The 27,765-nt window shown below is 48.5% G+C and overlaps 1 protein-coding gene across 2 annotated transcripts in view; it reads right to left on the bottom strand.

Annotated features, from left to right (window-relative positions):
- Positions 1 to 27,765, bottom strand: part of klhdc3 (kelch domain containing 3) — a 117,453-nt gene that overhangs the window by 23,502 nt on the left and 66,186 nt on the right. For both annotated transcript variants that reach the window (XM_041187255.1, XM_041187256.1), the window contains exon 9: positions 3,877 to 3,950. In XM_041187255.1, the coding sequence (XP_041043189.1) occupies positions 3,877 to 3,950 (74 nt within the window). The remainder of the gene's footprint in view (positions 1 to 3,876; positions 3,951 to 27,765) is intronic.

Genomic DNA, 27,765 nt, shown 5'->3' with positions numbered 1-27,765 from the left:
TCTGGTGAACCTTGGTTGCACTCCCTCCATGTACTATTCCTTTAAGGTCTAAAGTGGATAATCTCACACTTGCCCACATAGAAATCCATTTACCAGTTTTGTCCAATTGCAATCTATTAATAGTTCGAATTTGATGCATCCATCTCGCCTTGTCACAATGTCAGCTGTCTTTGCACCTTGCCAAATAGAGTGAATTGTTGAGGCCACAACAATGTGTGGGACACCACAAGTCCCACTCTGCCAAGTAGAGTACTTGCCCATAATGATTACTCTGCCTTGCTGCTCTGCAAATTTCCTCACCGGGTCAATCATATCTCTTCAATCCCACGAGCTTAAACTTTAGCTTACACACTCTTATGGGGAATTTTATCAAAGGCCTTCTGAAAGTCCCCTGTCTGTCAACTACTTCAGTTCAAACAGGTTCAAAAGGCACGGCCTATCCTTAACAAATTCGTGCTATAACAGATGGTAGATAACAGGTGTTGGGCTAACTGGTCTAGAAAAAATGGTTCCCCTCTCTTACTTTTCTTAAAAAGGGGGATATTTTCAATTGTCCAATCTAAAGGAATGATTCCAAATTGACAGAATGTGGGCAGAATATGGTTAGGGCACCTGTGATATTGTCACCTAATGAATTGCTGCCAAGGCAATGTTACCAACAGTAAAACATATGTAACTGTGACAAAGGGCGATAGTGGAATTTGGCACTGTCCACCCAGTCTTGAAAACAGTGACAGGCATTGTTAGCCCCATGCTGACACCATTGCAAATCCCTGCCACGAGGGGGAAACCCAACCAATACAAAACTTACTGTAACGTAACACACAGGGCAAGCGACAGAGAACAGAAATAATACACAGCACAAACTATGGGGGAAGGAATTAAATCACAGGCCAAACTATAGAGAATGGAATTAAATCACAGGCCAAACTATAGGGAATGGAATTAAATCACAGCCCAAACTATAGAGAATGGAATTAAATCACAGCCCAAACTATAGAGAATGGAATTAAATCACAGCCCAAACTATAGAGAATGGAATTAAATCACAGCCCAAACTATAGAGAATGGAATTAAATCACAGTCCAAACTATAGAGAATGGAATTAAATCACAGCCCAAACTATAGAGAATGGAATTAAATCACAGCCCAAACTATAGAGAATGGAATTAAATCACAGCCCAAACTATAGAGAATGGAATTAAATCACAGCCCAAACTATAGAGAATGGAATTAAATCACAGCCCAAACTATAAGGAATGGAATTAAATCACAGCCCAAACTATAAGGAATGGAATTAAATCACAGCCCAAACTATAGGGAATGGAATTAAATCACAGCCCAAACTATAGGGAATGGAATTAAATCACAGCCCAAACTATAGAGAATGGAATTAAATCACAGTCCAAACTATAGAGAATGGAATTAAATCACAGCCCAAACTATAGAGAATGGAATTAAATCACAACCCAAACTATAGGGAATGGAATTAAATCACAGCCCAAACTATAGAGAATGGAATTAAATCACAGCCCAAACTATAGAGAATGGAATTAAATCACAGCCCAAACTATAGAGAATGGAAATAAATCACAGCCCAAACTATAGAGAATGGAATTAAATCACAGCCCAAACTATAGAGAATGGAATTAAATCACAGCCCAAACTATAGAGAATGGAATTAAATCACAGCCCAATCTATATAGAATGGAATTAAATCACAGCCCAAACTATAGAGAATGGAATTAAATCACAGCCCAAACTATAGGGAATGGAATTAAATCACAGCCCAAACTATAGGGAATGGAATTAAATCACAGGCCAAACTATAGGGAATGGAATTAAATCACAGGCCAAACTATAGGGAATGGAATTAAATCACAGCCCAAACTATAGAGAATGGAATTAAATCACAGCCCAAACTATAGAGAATGGAATTAAATCACAGCCCAAACTATAGGGAATGGAATTAAATCACAGCCCAAACTATAGAGAATGGAATTAAATCACAGCCCAAACTATAGGGAATGGAATTAAATCACAGCCCAAACTATAGGGAATGGAATTAAATCACAGCCCAAACTATAGAGAATGGAATTAAATCACAGCCCAAACTATAGGGAATGGAATTAAATCACAGCCCAAACTATAGGGAATGGAATTAAATCACAGTCCAAACTATAGAGAATGGAATTAAATCACAGCCCAAACTATAGAGAATGGAATTAAATCACAGCCCAAACCATAGAGAATGGAATTAAATCACAGCCCAAACTATAGAGAATGGAATTAAATCACAGCCCAAACTATAGAGAATGGAATTAAATCACAGCCCAAACTATAGAGAATGGAATTAAATCACAGCCCAAACTATAGAGAATGGAATTAAATCACAGCCCAAACTATAGAGAATGGAATTAAATCACAGCCCAAACTATAGAGAATGGAATTAAATCACAGCCCAAACTATAGAGAATGGAATTAAATCACAGCCCAAACTATAGAGAATGGAATTAAATCACAGCCCAATCTATATAGAATGGAATTAAATCACAGCCCAAACTATAGAGAATGGAATTAAATCACAGCCCAAACTATAGGGAATGGAATTAAATCACAGCCCAAACTATAGAGAATGGAATTAAATCACAGGCCAAACTATAGGGAATGGAATTAAATCACAGCCCAAACTATAGAGAATGGAATTAAATCACAGGCCAAACTATAGAGAATGGAATTAAATCACAGCCCAAACTATAGGGAATGGAATTAAATCACAGCCCAAACTATAGAGAATGGAATTAAATCACAGCCCAAACTATAGGGAATGGAATTAAATCACAGCCCAAACTATAGAGAATGGAATTAAATCACAGCCCAAACTATAGGGAATGGAATTAAATCACAGCCCAAACTATAGAGAATGGAATTAAATCACAGCCCAAACTATAGAGAATGGAATTAAATCACAGCCCAAACTATAGAGAATGGAATTAAATCACAGCTCAAACTATAGAGAATGGAATTAAATCACAGCCCAAACTATAGAGAATGGAATAAAATCACAGCCCAAACTATAGGGAATGGAATTAAATCACAGCCCAAACTATAGAGAATGGAATTAAATCACAGCCCAAACTATAGGGAATGGAATTAAATCACAGCCCAAACTATAGAGAATGGAATTAAATCACAGCCCAAACTATATAGAATGGAATTAAATCACAGCCCAAACTATAGAGAATGGAATTAAATCACAGCCCAAACCATAGAGAATGGAATTAAATCACAGCCCAAACCATAGAGAATGGAATTAAATCACAGCCCAAACCATTGAGAATGGAATTAAATCACAGCCCAAACTATAGAGAATGGAATTAAATCACAGCCCAAACCATAGAGAATGGAATTAAATCACAGCCCAAACCATAGAGAATGGAATTAAATCACAGCCCAAACCATAGAGAATGGAATTAAATCACAGCCCAAACTATAGAGAATGGAATTAAATCACAGCCCAAACTATAGAGAATGGAATTAAATCACAGCCCAAACTATAGAGAATGGAATTAAATCACAGCCCAAACTATAGAGAATGGAATTAAATCACAGCCCAAACTATAGGGAATGGAATTAAATCACAGCCCAAACTATAGAGAATGGAATTAAATCACAGCCCAAACTATAGAGAATGGAATTAAATCACAGCCCAAACTATAGGGAATGGAATTAAATCACAGCCCAAACTATAGAGAATGGAATTAAATCACTTGTAGACAAGACTGGAACTGGGCCATTAAGCGTTTTGCATTTATTCTCTCCCAATGAGGTGCTATCGATCCGTGACTAATTTGGAGGAAAGAGAAGCTTACGTACTGAAGTCCAAGATGTACAGGTCTGAGTGATCCATCAGGTTAAACTCGTCTCCCATTCCTTGTTCTGGGCATGGGCTACAGAAGAGATAGAGAGACATCAGTGTATCTGGCCCAGCCAGGTACGGGGCCTGGTTATTTGGCAGCATTGACACTGGGACAAACTGTGCACTAGTCCTTCTTGTTAGCTTTCTCTTCAATTACTGAGTTCAGATTTTCTTTCTGGCTTCTGTTTCACTGCCATTGGCAGAGAATTCCCTTCACATTCATCAGGATTTGCAGCACCATAGCTGCTTTGTGAAGAGCAGACTGTCCTGGTTCGCTATGAGTCAGCTTCCCACAAGCTGAGGAACATTGACCCGTCATCAAGGGCCGAGGTTAGAGCCCCGTTCCTGAACATGAGAACAAACAAAGCTGACACTGCAGGTCTCTACACAGGAGGGTGAGTACTGAGGGGGTGTCTACTGTCAGAGGGTCAGTACTGAGGGAATGCCGCACTGTCAGAGGGTCAGTACTGAGGGGGTGCTGCACTGTCAGAGGGTTAGTACTGAGGGAGCACAGCTCTATCGGAGGGTTAGTACTGAGGGAGCGCCGCAATGTCGGATGGTCAGTACTGAGGGAGCACCTGACTGTCGGCGGGTGAGTAGAGGGAGTGATGCACCGTCGGAGGGACAGCACTGAGGGAGTGCTGCACTGTAGGAGGGTCAGTACTGAGGGAGCGCCGCACTGTTGGAGTATCAGTACTGAGGGAGTGCTGCACTGTAGGAGGGTCAGTACTGAGGGAGTGCTGCACTGTTGGAGTATCAGTACTGAGGGAGTGCTGTAGTGTTGGATGGTCAGTACTGAATGAGTGCTGTAGTGTTGAAGGGTCAGTACTGGTAGAGTGCTGCACTGTCAGAGGATCAGTACTGAGGGAGCGCTGCGCTGTCGGAGGGTCAGCACTGATGGAGTGCTGCACTGTCAGAGGGTCAGTACTGAGGGAGTGCTGCACTGTCAGAGGGTCAGTACTGAGGGAGTGCTGCACTGTCAGAGGGTCAGTACTGAGGGAGTGCTGCACTGTCAGAGGGTCAGTACTGAGGGAGTGCTGCACTGTCAGAGGGTCAGTACTGAGGGAGAGCTGCACTGTCAGAGAGTCAGTACTGAGGGAGTGCTGCACTGTCAGAGGGTCAGTACTGAGGGAGTGCTGCACTGTCAGAGGGTCAGTACTGAGGGAGTGCTGCACTGTCAGAGGGTCAGTACTGAGGGAGTGCTGCACTGTCAGAGGGTCAGTACTGAGGGAGTGCTGCACTGTCAGAGGGTCAGTACTGAGGGAGTGCTGCACTGTCAGAGGGTCAGTACTGAGGGAGTGCTGCACTGTCAGAGGGTCAGTACTGAGGGAGTGCTGCACTGTCAGAGGGTCAGTACTGAGGGAGTGCTGCACTGTCAGAGGGTCAGTACTGAGGGAGTGCTGCACTGTCAGAGGGTCAGTACTGAGGGAGTGCTGCACTGTCAGAGGGTCAGTACTGAGGGAGTGCTGCACTGTCAGAGGGTCAGTACTGAGGGAGTGCTGCACTGTCAGAGGGTCAGTACTGAGGGAGTGCTGCACTGTCAGAGGGTCAGTACTGAGGGAGTGCTGCACTGTCAGAGGGTCAGTACTGAGGGAGTGCTGCACTGTCAGAGGGTCAGTACTGAGGGAGTGCTGCACTGTCAGAGGGTCAGTACTGAGGGAGTGCTGCACTGTCAGAGGGTCAGTACTGAGGGAGTGCTGCACTGTCAGAGGGTCAGTACTGAGGGAGTGCTGCACTGTCAGAGGGTCAGTACTGAGGGAGTGCTGCACTGTCAGAGGGTCAGTACTGAGGGAGTGCTGCACTGTCAGAGGGTCAGTACTGAGGGAGTGCTGCACTGTCAGAGGGTCAGTACTGAGGGAGTGCTGCACTGTCAGAGGGTCAGTACTGAGGGAGTGCTGCACTGTCAGAGGGTCAGTACTGAGGGAGTGCTGCACTGTCAGAGGGTCAGTACTGAGGGAGTGCTGCACTGTCAGAGGGTCAGTACTGAGGGAGTGCTGCACTGTCAGAGGGTCAGTACTGAGGGAGTGCTGCACTGTCAGAGGGTCAGTACTGAGGGAGTGCTGCACTGTCAGAGGGTCAGTACTGAGGGAGTGCTGCACTGTCAGAGGGTCAGTACTGAGGGAGTGCTGCACTGTCAGAGGGTCAGTACTGAGGGAGTGCTGCACTGTCAGAGGGTCAGTACTGAGGGAGTGCTGCACTGTCTGAGGGTCAGTACTGAGGGAGTGCTGCACTGTCAGAGGGTCAGTACTGAGGGAATGCTGCACTGTCAGAGGGTCAGTACTGAGGGAGTGCTGCACTGTCAGAGGGTCAGTACTGAGGGAGTGCTGCACTGTCAGAGGGTCAGTACTGAGGGATTGCTGCACTGTCAGAGGGTCAGTACTGAGGGAGCGCTGCACTGACAGAAGGTCAGTACTGAGGGAGTGCTGCACTATCAGAGGGTTAGTACTGAGGGAGTCCTGCACTGTCAGAGGGTCAGTACTGAGGGAGTGCTGCACTGTCAGAGGGTCAGTACTGAGGGAGTGCTGCACTATTAAAGCTGCTGCACTTTAAATTGAGGATCCAGCTGCCCATCTCAGGGTGTCCAGATTCAAATCATAGATGGTAATTCTCCCATTAAAGTGGTCATTATTCAAATGTAACAGGTCTGTAATTGTATAACACTGTGATACAGTACTGGTGGGGACAGGTCTGTCACTGTATAACACTGGGATACAGTACTGTAGGAGACGGGTCTGTCACTGTGTAACACTGGGATACAGTACTGTAGGAGACGGGTCTGTCACTGTGTAACACTGGGGTACAGTGCTGGTGGGGATGGGTCTGTCACTGTATAACACTGGGATACAGTACTGGTGGGGGACGGGTCTGTCACTGTATAACACTGCGGTACAGTACTGGTGGGGACAGGTCTGTCACTGTATAACACTGGGGTACAGTACAGGTGGGGACAGGTCTGTCACTGTATAACACTAGGGTACAGTACTGGTGGGGACAGGTCTGTCACTGTATAACACTGGGGTACAGTACTGGTGGAGACAGGTCTGTCACTGTATAACACTGGGGTACAGTACTGGTGGGGACAGGTCTGTCACTGTATAACACTGGGGTACAGTATTGGTGGGGACAGGTCTGTCACTGTATAACACTGGGGTACAGTACTGGTGGGGACGGGTCTGTCACTGTATAACACTGAGGTACAGTACTGGTGGGGACAGGTCTGTCACTGTATAACACTGGGGTACAGTACTGGTGGGGACAGGTCTGTCACTGTATAACACTGAGGTACAGTACCGGTGGGGACAGGTCTGTCACTGTATAACACTGGGGTACAGTACTGGTGGGGACAGGTCTGTCACTGTATAACACTGGGATACAGTACTGGTGGGGACAGGTCTGTCACTGTATAACACTGGGGTACAGTACTGGTGGGGACAGGTCTGTCACTGTATAACACTGGGATACAGTACTGGTGGGGACAGGTCTGTCACTGTATAACACTGGGGTACAGTACTGGTGGGGACAGGTCTGTCACTGTATAACACTGGGGTACAGTACTGGTGGGGACAGGTCTGTCACTGTATAACACTGGGATACAGTACTGGTGGGGACAGGTCTGTCACTGTATAACACTGGGGTACAGTACTGGTGGGGACGGGTCTGACTTGGAAATATATCGCTGTTCCTTCACTGTCGCTGGGTCAGAATCCTGGAACTCCCTCCCTAACAGCACTGTGGGTGTACCTACACCACATGGACTGCAGCGGCTCAAGATGTCAGATTCACCACCACCTTCTTGAGGGTAATTCAGGAAGGGTAATAAATCCTGTCTGTCAATGACGCTCACATCCCACGAGCAAAGATGCTTTAAAAATTCCCTCCATGGGGTGGACTGTGGAATCAGTGCAGCTGTGGGTTGTGGGGTCTGACACGTTAACTTCCCCCACCTTCCTCTCTACACAGGTGGGTGCCTGACCTGCTGACCATTTCCAGCGTATTGTTTTGTTAACTGGCTGGGAGATGGATGAGGGAACGATGATGAATTCTGCAGGAGCTACTGAAGCGGCAAGACAGAGCTGAGAGTTTAATGCACAGATGATGGAAAAGAAAACAAACAGTGGTGCTATCTGCCCCTTCACACAGCCAAGGGAAGCTGCCGGAACCACCTCGGACTCGCAGCCAAGTTACATGCTCAACCCTGCTGAAATTTCAGTAGCAATCCTTCCCCTTTCTCCTTAACCTTCACATTCCACCTCTGATTTCCAAGGCAGCCTGAGCCACACTCAGCTTTTCATCCACAGTAGCTCCCTCTCCGGGCTGGACAACGAGGGTTTAACATCAGCCAAGCCCTGCGGGCACAGCTGGGATTGCAAGCGAGACCAGAGAGCTGGGCGGATCAGACTCCTTCGATAGTTAACCATCCCACTGTCTTTGGCCTCTTACTCGTCCCCGATTTTAACTGGTCCACCAGTGGTGGCTGTGCCTGGAGCTGCCTAAACTCATGAATTCCCTCCCTAAACCTCCCACTTCTCTCTCTCTCCTTAAAATCATCCTTGAGCGGACTTTCGGTCATCTGTCCTACTACCTGCTGATGTTGTTCAGTCAGGTTGTGTCTGAGTACACTCCTGTGGAACACCTTAAGCATGTTTCTATACATGAAAAGGCGCTATTTAAACACATCTTGCTAATCTTTACCATCGCTTGAAAGAACGGGCAGGAAGTCAACTTGTAAAGTGTTGACTTAATGCAACAAGAGGATAAACAGAACCAGAGCCAAAGTTTTATGGGGAGATTGGGAGCAGCATGATGTTTGGACTGTGCTTTTTTTTTTAAAAAAAGGTACAGAGGTTGTTTAGGTGGCTTGTTCCAGATTGGTCGATTGAAAAAGCGCACAGGAGAATTGGAAAGGGTAAAAGGCTGAAGGGAGAAGGAGGTGAAGAGAATGGGTGGGATTATGACAGGGATTTACATCGAAATATGTACATCGGACTTACAGCTCAGAAACAAGCCAATCAGTTGAGGGTTAGCAACACGGGTCAGAGGTATGGGATTAAATAAAAAAGGTTGCGAATAAAAGGCAGGAAGGTCTTTTTTGAAGAGAATGTTGAATTCACTTCCTGGGATTATAGGCCCAGGATGAATAAATGTGATTGGAACCAAGAGGTAAGAATTGACAAACATTTGATCAACTGGGAACAGCTCCAGACTTCCATCTCCCAATGCACCTTTGAGTGGGACAGGATACACTGTCCCTCAACAGGGCAGGGCCATTACGCACTGTCGGCAGGGCAGGGCAGGGCCACTACGCACTGTCGGCAGAGCAGGGCAGGGCCGCACTGTCAGCAGAGCAGGGCCTCTCTCTATCCCTTCTGCCAAAATGCATCCCCTCACACTTCTCTGTAGAAGGTTGAAGAAACCAATGCAATGGATGTTGTCTGTATGGATCAGAAGAAAGTATTTGACAGGGAACCACATAAAAGGCTGGTTAATAAAATTGAGGCGTGGGGAATAGGAAGGTCAGAGTGGAATTGGATTAAAAGAATTGGCTTAAGGACAGGAAGCAGTGGGTGGTGGTAAATGATCGTACTTCAGGCTGGATAGCGGTGTTCCCAAGGGTCAGTGCTGAGACTACTATTTTTTTAGACACTCATAAATGAATTGGATACTGGAATACAGAGGAAAGTTTCAAAATTTAACAATGATGCTAAACTTGGAGGAACAATCATCTGCATCAGGATATAGAAAGGCTAGCAGAATGGGCAGGCAAGTGGCAGATGGAATTAACATGGAGAAGTGTGAGGTGATGCATTTTGGCAGAAGGGGTAGGGAGAAGCCATACAGACTTAATGACACTATCAACACTGAATCCCCCACTATCAACATCCTGGGGGGTTATCATTGACCAGAAACTGAACTGTACTGAACCATATAAATACTGCGGCTACAAGAGCAGGTCAGAGGCTGGGAATCCTGCGGTGAGTAACTCACCTCCTGACTCCCCAAAGCCTGTCCACCATCTACAAGGCACAAGTCAGGAGTGTGATGGAATACTCCCCACTTGTCTGGATGAGTGCAGCTCCCACAACACTCAAGAAGCTCGACAACATCCAGGACAAAGCAGCCCACTTGATTGGCACCACATCCACAAACATTCACTCCCTCCACCACCGACATACAGTAGCAGCAGTGTGTGTACCATCTACAAGATGCACTGCAGAAACTCTCCAAGACTCCTTAGACAGCACCTTCCAAACCCATGACCACTACCATCTAGAAGGACAAGGGCAGCAGATAGATGGGAACACCACCACTTGGAAGTTCCCCTCCAAGTCACTCAACATCCTGACTTGGAAATATATCGCCGTTCCTTCACTGTCGCTGGGTCAAAATCCTGGAACTCCCTCCCTAACAGCATTGTGGGTGTACCTACGCCACATGGACTGCAGCGGTTCAAGAAGGCAGCTCACCACCACCTTCTCAAGGGCAATTAGGGATGGGCAATAAATGCTGGCCCAGCCAGCAAAGCCCACAGCCTGTGAATAAATAAAAAAAGGAATGGACATGATTGCGAACTTAAAGAGTGTGCCAGTAGATAGTGCTAGAATTTACAGAATCAGTAAAAAAAAGGGAATTAAAGGCTCTGTATCTGAATGACTGCAGCATTCCCAACATAACAGATGAATTGTCAGCTCAAATAGAAATTCATATTTATGACCTGATAGTCATTACAGAGATTTGGCTACAAGGAGACCAAGGCTGGGAACTGAATATCCCAAGGGTATGTGACATCAGGAAGGACAGGATGCTGGGTAAAGGTTTGGGGTAGCTCTGTAAATTAAAGCTGGCATTAGTACCGCAGTGAGAGATGAGCTCAGTTCTAAAGATCAAGATGGAGAATCAGTTTGGGCGGCACTAAGAAACAGCAAGGGGCAGAAAACATGGGTGGGAGTTGTTTAGAGGGCAGTGTTAATGTAACTGTCAGTATAAATCAGGAAATTAGAGGTGAGCGTAACAAGGGTTATACAGTAATCCTGGGGATAGACTGGGTAAGAGGTCAGAGGCTGGTGATTCTGTGGAGAGTAACTCACCTCTTGACACTGCAAAGCCAGTCCAGCATCTAAAAGACATAAGTCACTTTCCAAACCCACGACCAACACCGCCTAGAGGAAGAAGGGCAGCAGATACATGGCAACATCACCGCCTGCGTGTTCTCCTCCAAGCCACTCCTGACTTGGAAATATGGCACCATTTCTTCACTGTCGCTGGGTCAAAATCCAGGAACTCCCTTCCTAACCGCACTGCGGGTGTACCTATGCCACAGGGACTGCAGCGGTTCAATAAGGTGGCTCACCACCACCTCCTCAAGGGCAATTAGGGATGGGCAATAAAAACGCTGACATAGCCAGCGACACTCACATCCCATGAAAGAATAAAACAAACTAATTAGTGCTAATGTCATGGAGGATGAATTCTTGGAAGGTATGCAAGATGGTTTTCTAGAGCAGTGCATCGAGGAACAAACTAGGGAACGGACTATTTTAGATATAGTATTGTGCAATGAAAATTGGCTAATTAATAATCTTGTTGTAAAGGAGGCTTTAAGAAAGAGTGATCATAATATGCCAGAACTTTACATTAAGTTTGAAAGTGATGCTGTTTAATCTGAAACTAGGGGTCTTAAATGTTAGCAAAGGAAACCATGAAAGTCTGAGGGACAAACTGCAGTGGTGGATTGGGAAACGACGTTAAAAGGTATGGTGGTAGACTGATTATGGCTAACATTTAAAGAACTAATACATAGTTTACAACAAAAGCACATCCCTTTAATGCACAAAAACTCAGCAAGGAACGTGTTCTAACCGAGGCTCATGAAAGAAATCACGGATTGTGTTAGGGTCAAAGGAAGAGGTGGATAAAGTTGCGAAAAAAGGGTAAGCCTGAGGATTGGACCATTTTAGAAACCTGAAAAGGACCGAGAAAAGGATTATGAAAGGGAAAACAGAATATGAGAGTAAATTAGTGACAAACAAAAATGGATTATAAAAGCTTCTCCAGGCATGTAAAACAGAAAAGAATAGCAAAAGCAACTGTGGGTCTATTCCAAGCAGAGTCAGAAGAATTTGTAATGGGGAATAAGGAAATGGCGGAGAAACTAAACAAATGCTTCGTGTCTGTCTTCACAGAGGAAAATACTAAAAACCTCCCAGAAACAATGAAGAATCAAGGGACTAGTATAAATGAGGAACTGTAAGATATTATTAGTTAGAAAATAGTACCAGAGAAATTAATGGGATTTCAAGTAGATACATCCCCTGGATCTGATGATCTACATTCCAGTGCTGAAAAAGGATAGTGGATGCACTGGCAGAATCTTTCAAAATTCTAACAACCCTGCAGATTGGAAAGTGGCAAATGTAACCCCACTATTGAACAAAGAAGGGAGAGAGAAAAAGCGGAACTACAGACCTGTTAGCCTGACATTGGAAGGCAAATGCTATAATCTATTATAAAGGATGTGATAACAGGACTATAGGAAATAATGATAGGATTGGGCAGAGTCACTGTGGGGTCATGAAAGGGAACTCATGTTTGACCAAATATTAGAGTTTTCTCTGAGGATGTAACTTGCAGAATAGTTAAGGGGGAACCAGTGGATGTGGTATATTTAGATTTTCAGAAAGCTTTTGATAATGTCCCACACAAGAGGTTAGTAAACAAAATTAAAGCACATGGGATTGGGGTAATATACTGGCATGGGTTGAGAACTGACAGACAGAAAACAGGGAGTAGGAATAAATGGGTCATTCTCAGGGTGGCAGGCTGCTACTATTGGGGTCAGTGCCAGGGCCCCAGCTCCTCACAATCTACATCAATGATTTGGATGGGGGATTTAAATGTAATATTTCCAAGCTTGCAGATGACACAGTGAGAGTTGTGAGGAGGATGCAAAGAGACTTCAAGGGGATTTAGACAGGCAAAGTGAGCGGGCAAGAACATGGCAGATGGAATACAATGTGGAAAAACGTGAGGCAGGAGAAACAGGAACACAGTATTTCTTAAATGGTGAGAGGCTGGGAAGTGTTGAACTTCAAAGGGACTTGGGTATCCTTGTTCATGAGTCACTGAAAACTAACATGCAGCAACAATTCAGAAGGCAAATAGTATGTTGGTCTTTATTACAAGAAGATTTAAGTATAGGAGTAAAGATGTCTTACTTCAATTATATAGAGCCTTGGAGGGACCACACCTGGAGTATTGTATGCAGTTTTGGTCTCCCTACCTAAGGAAAGATAATCTTGCCATAGAGGGGAGTGCAACGCAAGTTCACTAAATTAATTCCTGGGATGGAGGGATTGTCCTATGAGGAAAGATTAAATAGACTGGGCCTTTATTCTCTGGAGTTTGAAAGAATGAGAGGTGATCTCATTCAAAGATACAACAGGGTGGATGCAGGAAGGATGTTTCCCTTGGCTGTGGGGGAGGGGGGGGGGGGTGGTGGGGGGGTGGCGGTGGTGGTCTAGGACCAGGGGAACAATTTCAGAATGAGAGGCAGACCATTTAAAGGCTGAGACGAGGAGAGGAGAAACTTTTCCACTCATTCCTCACTCTTTTACAAAAGTTACTGGAATGGATGATTGACCATCACCGTACTGAATGGTGCAGTAGTCTCAACGGGCTGAATGGCCTACTCCTGCTCCTACATTCCTAGGTCACATGTCCCACTCAGGTGGGTGGTGAATCTTTGGAATTCTCTGCCCTAGGGGGGCTGTGGATGCTTAGTTGTGGGAGTATGTTCAAGACGGAGATCGACAGATTTCTACATCTTAAAAATATCAAGGGGTACGGGGATAATGCAGGAAAACGGTGTAGAAATAGAACTGAATGGCTTTCTCCTATTTCTTAGGTCCTTAACTTGGAAAAAGATTCTCATCCGTCATGGCCATACCCCCCCCCTCTGTTTGTTGTAAACGATCTGAAATCTGTATCCTGTGGTTACTGACCCTCCTGCCAGTCAATGGAAACAGTCTCTCCTCATTTCCTGTATCAAACCCTTCCTGATTTTTGAACAACTTTTTAAAAAGTATCTCCCCCCACCCAACCTTCTCTCTGCCTAGGAGGAGAATTATATGCCTATTAAAAACTCTTTCCAAAATAGAAAGTAGACAAAAGCTGCTGACTTTTAACAGAGAAGCAACCAGGCTGATGAAAATTCTCAACTTTAAATCTAAACTTGCCTTTCCCCTTTTCAGATGTTGTACATTTCCGACACTATCTGCTTTCATTTTTATACAATCACAGACTCCCAGCTTTATTTTACTGTTCCTTGCAGCTGGCGGGGGCATTGAGAGTCAATGGGGCCTCAAGAGTGCAGGTCCCCCCCACCACCGCTCCTCCCCCAACACTTAAACACAGCAGGTCAGTGTGAGGAAGCAAGCAGCAGTTTAAAGCCTGACTGTTTTGCATCAACAGCAGAGGTGTCGGGGGAGGAACAGAGACACCTGATACTTGCTGCAATCTGCATTACTTGTGTATGGAAACTTCAAGGTCGGATGGGAGAGAGAAAAAGGGCAGGAAATGGAAAATCCAATTGACGTTGGGCAGATGACATATGGTCCAACGGGTCCCATCTGCTCGGAACACTTTAATTTTCCTGTGCCTGTCTCTTTCTGCCCCAAAGTTGCACTTTCCTTCCCTCCTCCAATGCCACTAGGTATGACAGTATTAACGCACATCAAGCCAAACCACCACCTCCCCCCACCACTCCCAGCCACCCAATGCCCCTGGCCTGGCCCAATTTTGCCTCTGGTTTGATACTTCAGGAACCTTGCAACAAACAAGACTGGGCATACTCCTGTGGCAGGGCAGGGATCTGAACGGACTCTAAAACAGAAACAAAAACATAATTACCTGGAAAAACTCAGCAGGTCTGGCAGCATCGGCGGAGAAAAAAAGAGTTGATGTTTCGAGTCCTCATGACCCTTCGACAGAGTTCGAGTCCAGGAAAGAGTTGAAATATAAGCTGGTTTAAGGTGTGTGTGGGGGGGCGGAGAGATAGAGAGACAGAGAGGTGGAGGTGGGGGGGTGTGGTTGTAGGGACAAACAAGCAGTGATAGAAGCAGATCATCAAAAGATGTCAACAACAATAGTACAAAAGAACACATAGGTGTTAAAGTTAAAGTTGGTGATATTATCTAAACGAATGTGCTAATTAAGAACGGATGGTAGGGCGCTCAAGGTATAGCTCTAGTGGGGGTGTTTTTTTAAAAAAAATAATGGAAATAGGTGGGAAAAGGAAAATCTATATAATTTATTGGAAAAAAAAGGAAGGGGGAAACAGAAAGGGGGCGGGGATGGGGGAGGGAGCTCACGACCTAAAGTTGTTGAATTCAATATTCAGTCCAGAAGGCTGTAAAGTGCCTAGTCGGAAGATGAGGTGTTGTTCCTCCAGTTTGCGTTGGGCTTCACTGGAACAATGCAGCAAGCCAAGGACAGACATGTGGGCAAGAGAGCAGGATGGAGTGTTAAAATGGCAAGCGACAGGGAGGTTTGGGTCATTCTTGCGGACAGACCGCAGGTGTTCTGCAAAGCAGTCGCCCAGTTTACGTTTGGTCTCTCCAATGTAGAGGAGACCACATTGGGAGCAACGAATGCAGTAGACTAAGTTGGGGGAAATGCAAGTGAAATGCTGCTTCACTTGAAAGGAGTGTTTGGGTCCTTGGACGGTGAGGAGAGAGGAAGTGAAGGGACAGGTGTTGCATCTTTTGCGTGGGTATGGGGTGGTGCCATAGGAGGGGGTTGAGGAGTAGGGGGTGATGGAGGAGTGGACCAGGATGTCCCGGATGGAGCGATCCCTACGGAATGCCGATAGGGGGGGGTGAAGGGAAGATGTGTTTGGTGGTGGTATCATGCTGGAGTTGGCGGAAGTGGCGGAGGATGATCCTTTGAATGCGGAGGCTGGTGGGGTGATAAGTGAGGACAAGGGGGACCCTATCATGTTTCTGGGAGGGAGGAGAAGGTATCTGAACGGACTCTGTTGGACAATAGGTTTATGGCGATGGCAAACGGGTTGATTCAAGAGTGTGTTGCTCGCCTTCCACTGACTTGGCCAAGTAACATGGCGGTGAATGTCAACAGGCTGTTTGACTGTGGGAGCTGCAGCCCTGGCCTGCTGACCTGCTAGCACCTACACCTATTCTTCACCCACCCCCACCCAGCCTCAGGGAGGGGTAAACGAATAGAAAGGAAGAGTAGAAACCACCTCCCTGTCCCAGTACTGGGCACTGCGGCTCTTATACCCCTGCCCGTTGAGGGCGAGATTAGCCAACAGCCTGGCACAGCAGGGCGCAGGCAGGGCTGGGATACTTCCAGTTACTATTCACCTTCCGCAGGGGGAAATAGGGACCTGTCCCCCTCCCAGTTCCTTCAGTGTTTTACTGTCCGGCCGTTGCCAGATGCTGTGCTATTTGTAGCGTCACTTTCCCCCGTTCTGTGAACGAGGTTTCAGAACAATCTCACCTCTCCCTTCCCTACAGCAAGGCCAGGATCCCAGGGAAAATACCCCGAGGGGGCTCTGAAAGAGCTCGAACTCCCAGAGACTTCAGCGGGCTGCCTGTCTGCCAGGGTCAATGCCAGAAACCAGCCTTGGTATTCCAGACCAATGTCCACCCCGCCCCATCAGAAACCAGCAGTCCCACGAGCAACCTCAGGCCTTTTGAGCTCACTGGCAGCCATGCCTTCAGCTGCCTGGGCCCCTACTGCTTTGGAATTCTTTCCCAAAAACCTCCACATCCTCCTTTAAAACATCCAGCAATTTACATTTAAACAGCACCTTCAACATAGTTAAAGTCTAGGATTTTAGAAGCAAGAGAAAGGAGGACAGATTGAGGAAGAGAATTCCAGTGCTGAGAGCTCAGGCAGATGTAGGTGTGGCCACTGATGAGAGATCCTGAATTAAAACAATTTTTTTAAATTCATTTAGGGGGATGTGGGTGTTGCTGGCTGGACCAGCATTTATTGTCCATCCCTGGTTGCCCCTTGAGAAGGTGGTGGTGAGCTGCCTTCTTGAACCGCTGCAGTCCCTGTGATGTAGGTACACCCACAGTGCTGTTAGGGAGGGAGTTCCAGGATTTTGACCCAGCGACAGTGAAGGAACAGCGATATATTTCCAAGTCAGGATGGTGAGTGACTTGGAGGGGAACTTGCAGGTGGCGGTGTTCCCATCTATCTGCTACCTTTGTCCTTCTGTATCTAAGAAGGCAGAAGTCTCAGAGGAGGGCACAGAAATAGAGGATGGTGAGGCCCTAAAATATGGATATCTCCAAGGAACTCAAGAAGCTCGACACCATTCAGAACAAAGCAGCCCCGCTTGATTGGCACCACATCCACAAACATTCACTCCCTCCACCACCGACGCACAGTAGCAGCAGTGTGTGTACCATCTACAAGATGCACTGCAGGAATTCACCAAGGCCCCTTAGACAGCACCTTCCAAACCCACGACCACTACCATCTAGAAGGACAAGAGCAGCAGATAGATGGGAACACCACCACCTGGAAGTTCCCCTCCAAGTCACTCACCATCCTGACTTGGAAATATATCGCCGTTCCTTCACTGTCACTGGGTCAAAATCCTGGAACTCCCTCCCTAACAGCACTGTGGATGTACCTACACCACATGGACTGCAGCGGTTCAAGAAGGCAGCTCACCACCACCTTCTCAAGGGGCAACCAGGGACGGGCAATAAATGCTGGGGTAGCCAGCGAAGCTCACATGACATAAAATGAATTTAAAAAAAACACCATAGACAGCATTGCACCAAAAACACATCTAAACATTTTGTCTGGTAACACATTTAAAAAACATGGTGATTTTGCTGTGATAAACTTGCTGTATAATTGCAAAGTGTGCTGAGTGTAACTCAGTGCCTCTCCCGTTATGTCTTGTGTATCAACACCAGCTTAGTAATAGATTGGTGGGGGGGGGGAGATGGGCTGATAATGGAGCCAGGCCAGGGCAATGTAAGCTTGGAAAGTTAGTGGAACACACAGCTGGGTCCCACTGGTCCTAACTCAGTATTAAACAAACAGCCAGTGTGTGCGCAGTAACCAGAGACCTGCACCGGGATACCTCGCTGCCCCACACCAGAAACTTAACCCCGTCAGGCGTCAGGCACAGGAATCCCAGGGCACATCTTCTCCCAGGTTCCCCACAGGCTTCTGTGAAAGCCATCCCAATCATAAATTACAAATGACCCACATGGGTTCACTGTATAAGATACAGGGCTGTGTGAAATCTGGCCTCCAGGCTTGTTGGACTGACCGGAGATGTGATTCTCAGTGGTCTCTCAGCACGGCACGGCACACAGGAACCAGCGGTGGGGAGGCTGGACAGCTTGGCTGGCAGTCGGTGAGGCTCCAGACCACCTTGGTCCCAGGCATTCTTAAAAATTCTCTCATGGGATGTGGGTGTCGCTGGTAAGGCCAGTATTTGTTACCCATCCCTAACTGCCCTTGAACTGAGCGGCTTGCTAGGCCATTTCAGAGGGCAGTTGAGAGTCAGTCACATTGCTGTGGGTCTGGAGTCACGTGTAGACCAGACCAGGTAAGGACAGCAGATTCCCTTCCCTCAAGGACATTAGTGAACCAGAGGTTTTTTTTTTTAAAATGACAACTGATGGTAGTTTCATAGTCACCATTTCAGAGAATAGCTTTTAATTCCAAACCCTTCATCAAATTTAAGTTCCACCAGCTGCTGTGGTGGGATTTGAACCTGTGTGCTCAGGGCATTATCCTGGGGCTCCAGATTACTAGTCCGGTGACAATACCATGACACACCATCTCCCCTAAAGTGGTCGAGACTTTCGACTGAGCAAGAAGGTCGGGTTTCAAACCCTTCCTTTGTGCTGGGTATGACTCCAACCAGCGGAGAGTTTTCCCCCTGATTCCCATTGACTCCAGTTTTGCTGGGGCTCCTTGATGTCACACTCGGTCAGATGCTGCCTTGATGTCAAGGGCAGTCACTCTCACTTCACCTCGGGAGTTCATCTCTTTTGTCCATGTTTGAACCAAGGCTGTAATGAGGTCAGGAGCTGAGTGACCCTGGCGGAACCCAGACTGAGTGTCAGTAAGTAGATTAATGATTGCACTGTTGATGACCCCTTCCATTACTTTACTGATGATGGAGAGTAGACTGACGGGGTGCCATTTGGCCAGGTTGGGTTTGTCCTGCATTTGGGGGATATGCCGGGCCATGAGGTTACAGATTGTATTCGAGTACAATTCTGCTGCTGCTGATGACCCACAGAGCCTCATGGATACCCAGTCTTGAGTTGCTAGATCTGTTTGAAATCTATCCCATTTAGCACAGTGGTAGTGCCACACAACACGATGGAGGGTATCCTCAATGTGAAGGTGGGAATTTGTCTCCACAATGACTGTGTGGTGGTCACGCCTACTGATACTGTCATGGACAGATGTATCTGCAGCAGGCAGGTTAGTGAGGCTCCAGACCACCTTGGTCCCAGGCATTCTTAAAAATTCTCTCATGGGATGTGGGTGTCGCTGGTAAGGCCAGTATTTGTTACCCATCCCTAACTGCCCTTGAACTGAGCGGCTTGCTAGGCCATTTCAGAGGGCAAGTGAGGATGAGGTCAAGTATGTTTTTCCCTCTTGTTGTTTCCCTCACCACCTGTCACAGACCCAGCCTAGCAGCTATGTCCTTTAGGACTCGGCCAGCTCGGTCAGTAGTGGTGCTACCAAGACACACTTGGTGATGGACATTGAAGTCCCCACCCAGAGTACATTCTGTGCCCTTGCCACCCTCAGTGCTTCCTCCAAGTGATGTTTAACATGGAGGAAGCACTGATTCATCAGCTGAGGGAGGGCGGTACGTGGTAATCAGCAGGAGGTTTCCTTGTCCATGTTTGACCTGATGCTATGAGACTTCATGGGGTCCGGAGTCGATGTTGAGGACTCCCAGGGCAACTCCCTCCTGACTGTATACCACTGTGGCACCACCTCTGCTGGGTCTGTGCTGCTGGTGGGACAGGACATACCCAGGGATGGTGATGGTGGTGTCTGGGACATTATCTGCAAGGTATGATTCCGTGAGGATGCCTATGTCAGGCCGTTGCTTGACTAGTCTGTGAGACAGCTCTCCCAATTTTGGCACTAGCCCCCAGATGTTAGTAAGGAGGAGTTTGCAGGGTTGTCAGGGCTGAGTTTGCTGTTGTTGTTTCTGGTGCCTAGGTCGATGCTGGGAGGTCCATCCAGTTTGATTCCTTTTTAGGTACAACTGAGTGGCTTGCTAGGCCATTTCAGAGACACATCTGGAGTCAGACCAGGTAAGGTGGGAAGATTTCCTTCCCCCAATCTCATTCGGGAACCATGTGGGTTTTTAATGACAATTGATGATAGTTTCATGTTTATCGTTAGACTTATAAATCCAGATTGTTTTGTAACTGAAATTCCTCCATCTGCAGAGGTGGGATTCAAACCCAGGTCGTCAAACAATTACTCGGGATCTCTGGGTTACCAGTCCAGTGACAATACCACTACACCACATGCGGCACTGTCAGAGGGTCAGTGCTGAGGGAGTGCTGCACTGTCAGAGGGTCAATACTGAGGGTGTGCTGCACTGTCAGAGGGTCAATACTGAGGGAGCGCTGCACTGTCAAAGGGTCAGTGCTGAGGGTGTGCTGCACTGTCAGAGGGTCAATACTGAGGGAGCGCTGCACTGTCAGAGGGTCAGTACTGAGGGAGCGCTGCACTGTCAGAGGGTCAGTACTGAGGGAGCGCTGCACTGTCAGAGGGTCAGTACTGAGGGAGCGCTGCACTGTCAGAGGGTCAGTACTGAGGGAGCGCTGCACTGTCAGACGGTCAGTACTGAGGGAGCGCTGCACTGTCAGAGGGTCAGTACTGAGCGGGTGCTACACTGTCAGAGGGTCAGTACTGAGGGAGCGCTGCACTGTCAGAGGGTCAGTACTGAGGGAGCGCTATACTGTCAGAGGGTCAGTACTGAGGGAGCGCTGCACTGTCAGAGGGTCAGTACTGAGGGAGCGCTGCACTGTCAGAGGGTCAGTACTGAGGGAGTGCGGCACTGTCAGAGGGTCAATGCTGAAGGAGTGCGGCACTGTCAGAGGGTCAGTACTGAGGGAGTGCTGCACTGTCAGAGGGTCAGTAATGAGGGAGTGCTGCACTGTCAGAGGGTCAGTGCTGAGGGAGTGCTGCACTGTCAGAGGGTCAGTACTGAGGGAGTGCTGCACTGTCAGAGGGTCAGTACTGAGGGAGTGCTGCACTGTCAGAGGGTCAGTACTGGGGGAGTGCTGCACTGTCAGAGGGTCAGTACTGAGGGATTGCTGCACTGTCAGAGGGTCAGTACTGAGGGAGTGCTGCACTGTCAGAGGGTCAGTACTGAGGGAGTGCTGCACTGTCAGAGGGTCAGTACTGAGGGAGTGCTGCACTGTCAGAGGGTCAGTACTGAGGGAGTGCTGCACTGTCAGAGGGTCAGTACTGAGGTAGTGCTGCACTGTCAGAGGGACAGTACTGAGGGAGTGCTGCACTGTCAGAGGGTCAGTACTGAGGGAGTGCTGCACTGTCAGAGGGTCAGTACTGAGGGAGTGCTGCACTGTCAGAGGGTCAGTACTGAGGGAGTGCTGCACTGTCAGAGGGTCAGTACTGAGGGAGTGCTGCACTGTCAGAGGGTCAGTACTGAGGGAGTGCTGCACTGTCAGAGGGTCAGTACTGAGGGAGTGCTGCACTGTCAGAGGGTCAGTGCTGAGGGAGTGCTGCTCTGTCAGAGGGTCAGTGCTGAGGGTGTGCTGCACTGTCAGAGGGTCAGTGCTGAAGGTGTGCTGCACTGTCAGAGGGTCAGTGCTGAGGGTGTGCTGCACTGTCAGAGGGTCAATACTGAGGGTGTGCTGCAGTGTCAGAGGGTCAGTACTGAGGGAGCGCTGCACTGTCAGAGGGTCAGTACTGAGGGAGCGCTGCACTGTCAGAGGGTCAGTACTGAGGGAGCGCTGCACTGTCAGAGGGTCAGTACTGAGGGAGCGCTGCACTGTCAGAGGGTCAGTACTGAGGGAGCGCTGCACTGTCAGAGGGTCGGTACTGAGGGAGCGCTGCACTGTCAGAGGGTCAGTACTGAGGGAGCGCTGCACTGTCAGAGGGTCAGTACTGAGGGAGCGCTGCACTGTCAGAGGGTCAGTACTGAGGGAGTGCTGCACTGTCAGAGGGTCAGTACTGAGGGAGCGCTGCACTGTCAGAGGGTCAGTACTGAGGGAGCGCTGCACTGTCAGAGGGTCAGTACTGAGGGAGCGCTGCACTGTCAGAGGGTCAGTACTGAGGGAGCGCTGCACTGTCAGAGGGTCAGTACTGAGGGAGCGCTGCACTGTCAGAGGGTCAGTACTGAGGGAGCGCTGCACTGTCAGAGGGTCAGTACTGAGGGAGCGCTGCACTGTCAGAGGGTCAGTACTGAGGGAGCGCTGCACTGTCAGAGGGTCAGTACTGAGGGAGCGCTGCACTGTCAGAGGGTCAGTACTGAGGGAGCGCTGCACTGTCAGAGGGTCAGTACTGAGGGAGCGCTGCACTGTCAGAGGGTCAGTACTGAGGGAGCGCTGCACTGTCAGAGGGTCAGTACTGAGGGAGCGCTGCACTGTCAGAGGGTCAGTACTGAGGGAGCGCTGCACTGTCAGAGGGTCAGTACTGAGGGAGCGCTGCACTGTCAGAGGGTCAGTACTGAGGGAGCGCTGCACTGTCAGAGGGTCAGTACTGAGGGAGCGCTGCACTGTCAGAGGGTCAGTACTGAGGGAGCGCTGCACTGTCAGAGGGTCAGTACTGAGGGAGCGCTGCACTGTCAGAGGGTCAGTACTGAGGGAGCGCTGCACTGTCAGAGGGTCAGTACTGAGGGAGCGCTGCACTGTCAGAGGGTCAGTACTGAGGGAGCGCTGCACTGTCAGAGGGTCAATACTGAGGGAGCGCTGCACTGTCAGAGGGTCAGTACTGAGGGAGCGCTGCACTGTCAGAGGGTCAGTACTGAGGGAGCGCTGCACTGTCAGAGGGTCAGTACTGAGGGAGCGCTGCACTGTCAGAGGGTCAGTACTGAGGGAGTGCTGCACTGTCAGAGGGTCAGTACTGAGGGAGTGCTGCACTGTCAGAGGGTCAGTACTGAGGGAGTGCTGCACTGTCAGAGGGTCAGTACTGAGGGAGTGCTGCACTGTCAGAGGGTCAGTACTGAGGGAGTGCTGCACTGTCAGAGGGTCAGTACTGAGGGAGTGCTGCACTGTCAGAGGGTCAGTACTGAGGGAGTGCTGCTCTGTCAGAGGGTCAGTACTGAGGGAGTGCTGCACTGTCAGAGGGTCAGTACTGAGGGAGTGCTGCACTGTCAGAGGGTCAGTACTGAGGGAGTGCTGCACTGTCACAGGGTCAGTACTGAGGGAGTGCTGCACTGTCAGAGGGTCAGTACTGAGGGAGTGCTGCACTGTCAGAGGGTCAGTACTGAGGGAGTGCTGCACTGTCAGAGGGTCAGTACTGAGGGAGTGCTGCACTGTCGGAGGGTCAGTACTGAGGGAGTGCTGCACTGTCAGAGGGTCAGTACCCTGGGAGTGCTGCACAGTCGGAGGGTCAGTACTGAGGGAGTGCTGCACCGTCAGAGGGTCAGTACTGAGGGAGTGCTGCACTGTCAGAGGGTCAGTACTGAGGGAGTGCTGCACTGTCAGAGGGTCAGTACTGAGGGAGTGCTGCACTGTCAGAGGGTCAGTACTGAGGGAGTGCTGCACTGTCAGAGGGTCAGTACTGAGGGAGTGCTGCACTGTCAGAGGGTCAGTACTGAGGGAGTGCTGCACCGTCAGAGGGTCAGTACTGAGGGAGTGCTGCACTGTCAGAGGGTCAGTACTGAGGGAGTGCTGCACTGTCAGAGGGTCAGTACTGAGGGAGTGCTGCACTGTCAGAGGGTCAGTACTGAGGGAGTGCTGCACCGTCGGAGGGTCAGTACTGAGGGAGTGCTGCACTGTCAGAGGGTCAGTACTGAGGGAGTGCTGCACTGTCGGAGGGTCAGTACTGAGGGAGTGCTGCACCGTCGGAAGTTCAGTACTGAGGGAGTGCTGCACTGTCGGAGGGTCAGTACTGAGGGAGTGCTGCACTGTCGGAGGGTCAGTACTGAGGGATTGCTGCACTGTCAGTGGGTCAGTACTGAGGGAGTGCTGCACTGTCAGCGGGTCAGTACTGAGGGAGTGCTGCACTGTCAGCGGGTCAGTACTGAAGAAGGGCTACTAACATAAATGGGAATCCCAAAGTCTCCTATGGATATAGAAATAGTAGGAGCAGGAGTGGGGCTGACTAGGGATCAAAAAGTGGGATTACGCATGGAGGCATAAGTAATGGCTGCGGTGTTAAATCCATATTTTGCATCTTTCTTTACCAAGGAAGAAGGTACAGCACAGGTCAATGGTCAAAGAGGAGCTAATTCGGGCAGGAGAAGGGTTTAAAATTGATAGGCATGAGATATTGCACAGGTCCTCAGTGCTTCAAGTTAATAAGACAGTGCGACTGGATGAAATACATCCTAGGATACTGAAGGAAGTGAGTGTGGAAATTGCAGAGACACTGGCCATAATTTTCAGTCTTCCTTAGAATCAGGGGTGATGCCAGAGGCCTGGAGGACTGCAAATGTTACACCCTTGTTCAAAAAAAAAACGGGGGTAAAGATAAGCCCAGCGTCTCCAGTTCCTAGTCAGTTTAACTTCAGTGGTGAGAAAGCCTCCGAGAAATAACAATTTGGAACAAAATGAATAGTCACGTGGACAAATGCAGGTTATTGAAGGGAAGTCAGCACAAGTTTGTTAAGGACAAACTGCACTTAACTACATTGCTGGAGGTTTTTTTTTGAAAAGGTGACAGTGAGGGTTGATGAGGGTAACGCTGTTGATGCGGTGTACATGGACTTCCAAACGGCATTTGCCAGACTTGCCAGCGGAGTTACAGCTCACGGAATAGAAGGGGCAGTAGCAACATGGATACAAAACTGCCCGAGTGACAAGAACCAGCGGGCAGTGGTTGATGGATATTTTTTGGGGCTGGAGAAAGGTTCGTGGTCGTGGAGTTCCCCAGCAGTCGGTGCTTTTCCTGGATATATACTAATGATCTAGACCTTGGTGCGCACGGGACAATTTCAAAACATGCAGATGGTGTGAAACTTGGAAGCATTGTAAACCGTCAGGAGGACAGTGTGGAACTTCAGAAGGACACAGGCAAGCGGGTGGAATGGGTGGACAGGTGGCAGATGAAGCTCAATGCGGAGAAATGTGAAGTGGTTCAGTTTGGGAGGAAGAACAGGGCAAGACAATATAAAATAAGGGGTACAACTCTAGAGGGGGTGCAGGAGCAGGGGGACGTGGGTGTATATGTGCATAGATCACTGAAGGTGGCTGGGCAGGTTGAGAGGGTGGTTAATAAGACACACAGTATTCGAGGATTTATTAACATGGGCACCATCACCTCACTGTGAGCTGCCTTATCAACACTGATTTGGTTTTCCTTTTGTGACAGCTTCTCTTTCACTCCTTATCTCCAGTCAGATATGCATTGTGTGACTAGCCCACCCAAGGACACAGGGGCTGGAACATTTTCCACTGCAACACTCGGACAAGGTTAACCCTTAAAAGCTGCACAAGCAGTGCAATGTTTGGAGCACTGAATGTGGGCAATACATCTGATCCTCCTTCCACCTCCTCTCAGCACAGGACACTCTGGGAACAGCAATATCGGACAGCGAGGGGACGCACTGGCCATTTGTCCAGTTTTACATTGTACAGTCTGGTTTTCAGTTGGTTTGTGCAAGTCAGGGGGCACCGGGAGGGGTTTAGCTAAACTGGGCTTGGTGTGCGGAAGGACAGAGTCTGGATGATCTCAAGTTTATGGAGGGTAGAATCTATCGCTCAACCCTTTCTAACCCCAAGTACGACTGGGAGGTGTGATTAATCTGTGTCGGTATAGGAGGTACAGACATTCCTACCTTCTCCCTACACCACTCTCATCCTTCTTCAAGGCAAGATGGGGAGACACAGAGACGATGACCTGCACTGATAGTAAGACCAGTGCAATGTGCCCTTCTTTAGGGTTACCCCTTGTCCATCAGCCCCACCAGGGAGAGCAATCCCCATCCCTTCTACCCTGTAAAGCTGCACTGACCACACAGCCCCCAAGCGTTCCCAGTTACACTGCAGGACTCCACAAAGTGCCAGTGGTTTAGAACTGCCCCCTACCTCGGTCCTGGATTATAAATATTGCATTGTGTTCAAACCACATTCACACTGGGGTCCCTCGGTCGTGTTTAACCGGCTCAGCTCCTTGCTGAGAGTCAGACAAGCGTTCAGTGCATGTTATCAATGAAACCAGCTGCCCAGCCAGATAAGCTACAGTAAAAGCTCCCCTAAAGCAGCTGATAACAGCTCCCGACTGGAGCAGATGACAGCTAATTGTGTGTCTGGCATCCACACTCCACTTATCCCCATGGCAGCTACCGCCTGCGTGTTTGCAGCAGGGAACAGCTTCCATTCACTAATCAGGGGCTGCGATCTCTAATAGCTGGAGATTCAGGAAACACAGGAGTGGAAAGGAGGACTGACAGACTCCATACCAGTAACTGCTTCACTTATCAAGGACTTGTATAAAGCTGCTTGCTGACAGAGTGGAATCAAAGGGCTGGAATCATCTGGGTGAGGAGCTCCCTAGCCCCTGCTCAATGGGAACATGTTTTCTACCAGGGAAGTCAGTTAACACCATCAGCTGAAAGGATTGAACGCTATGGGCCAGAACCACTCACTCAGAGTGCTCCCACATAGGCCTCCCACCTCCCCCCCTCCCCCCCATAGCTTTGTTGCTTGACCCCTTATCTCCTGTCAGATACACGAGGTGGTGACTCCTTTGTCTATCAAAAACCTATCCAATTCTGCCTTGATTAAATTCATGTCCCAGCCTCTGTTGCTTTCTGGGGAAGAGAATTCCACAGAGTAACAGCCCTCAGAGAAAAACATTTCTCCTCGTCTCTGTCCAAACAGTAGGTCTCTTATTTTTAAACTGTGTCCCCTGGTTCTGCTCACCCCAACAAGAGGGAACATGCTCCCGGTATCCACCCTACCAAATCCCCTCAGGATCTTCTCTGTTTCATTAAGATCACCTCTCACTCTTGTAAACTCCACTGGGTAAAGGCCCAACCTGTTGAACCTTTCTTCAACGGATAGGCCTCTCACCCCAGGAATGAATCGAGTGAACCTTTGCCGAACTGCTTTGAACGGAATAATATCTTTTTTTTCAAATGAGACCAAACCTGTACACAGTTCTCCAGATGTGGTCTCACCAAGGCCCTGTACAGCTGCAGTAAAACTCCCCTCCTTTTATATTCCATTCCCCTTGCGATAAACACCAGCATTCCAGTTGCCTTCCGAATCACTCGCTGGACCTGCAGGCTAACTTTTTCTGATTCATGTACCAGGACACCCAGATCCCTCTGTACCACCAAGTTCTGCAGTCTCTCCCCATTTAAATAGCAGGCTGCTCTTCTATTCTAGGGAGAGCATTATACATCGGGCACTGTTGGGTGGCACAATGGGGCCAGTGAGGCAGGGCGGCTGGGACTTTGCCACCATTTAGCCTGTAGCTACTTGGTCCAGGAGTACCCAGGAGCGTCTGGGTACAGACTACGGATGGGGACAGGTGACTCCGGAACGCATGGAAAACTCCTCCTGCCCATGATAGGAGACCCGGGTGAGATGTATCCCAGGCTGCTAAGGGAAGCAAGGGAGGAAATAGCGGAGACTCTGACCGTCAATTTCCAATCCTCTCTGGTTAAAGATGTG

This window comes from Carcharodon carcharias, chromosome 5 (genome assembly GCF_017639515.1).
Source record: "Carcharodon carcharias isolate sCarCar2 chromosome 5, sCarCar2.pri, whole genome shotgun sequence".
NCBI classification, from domain to species: Eukaryota; Metazoa; Chordata; class Chondrichthyes; order Lamniformes; family Lamnidae; genus Carcharodon; species Carcharodon carcharias.
Note: the sequence above shows the minus strand (reverse complement) of the source record. Positions and strands in the feature narration are given on the sequence as shown.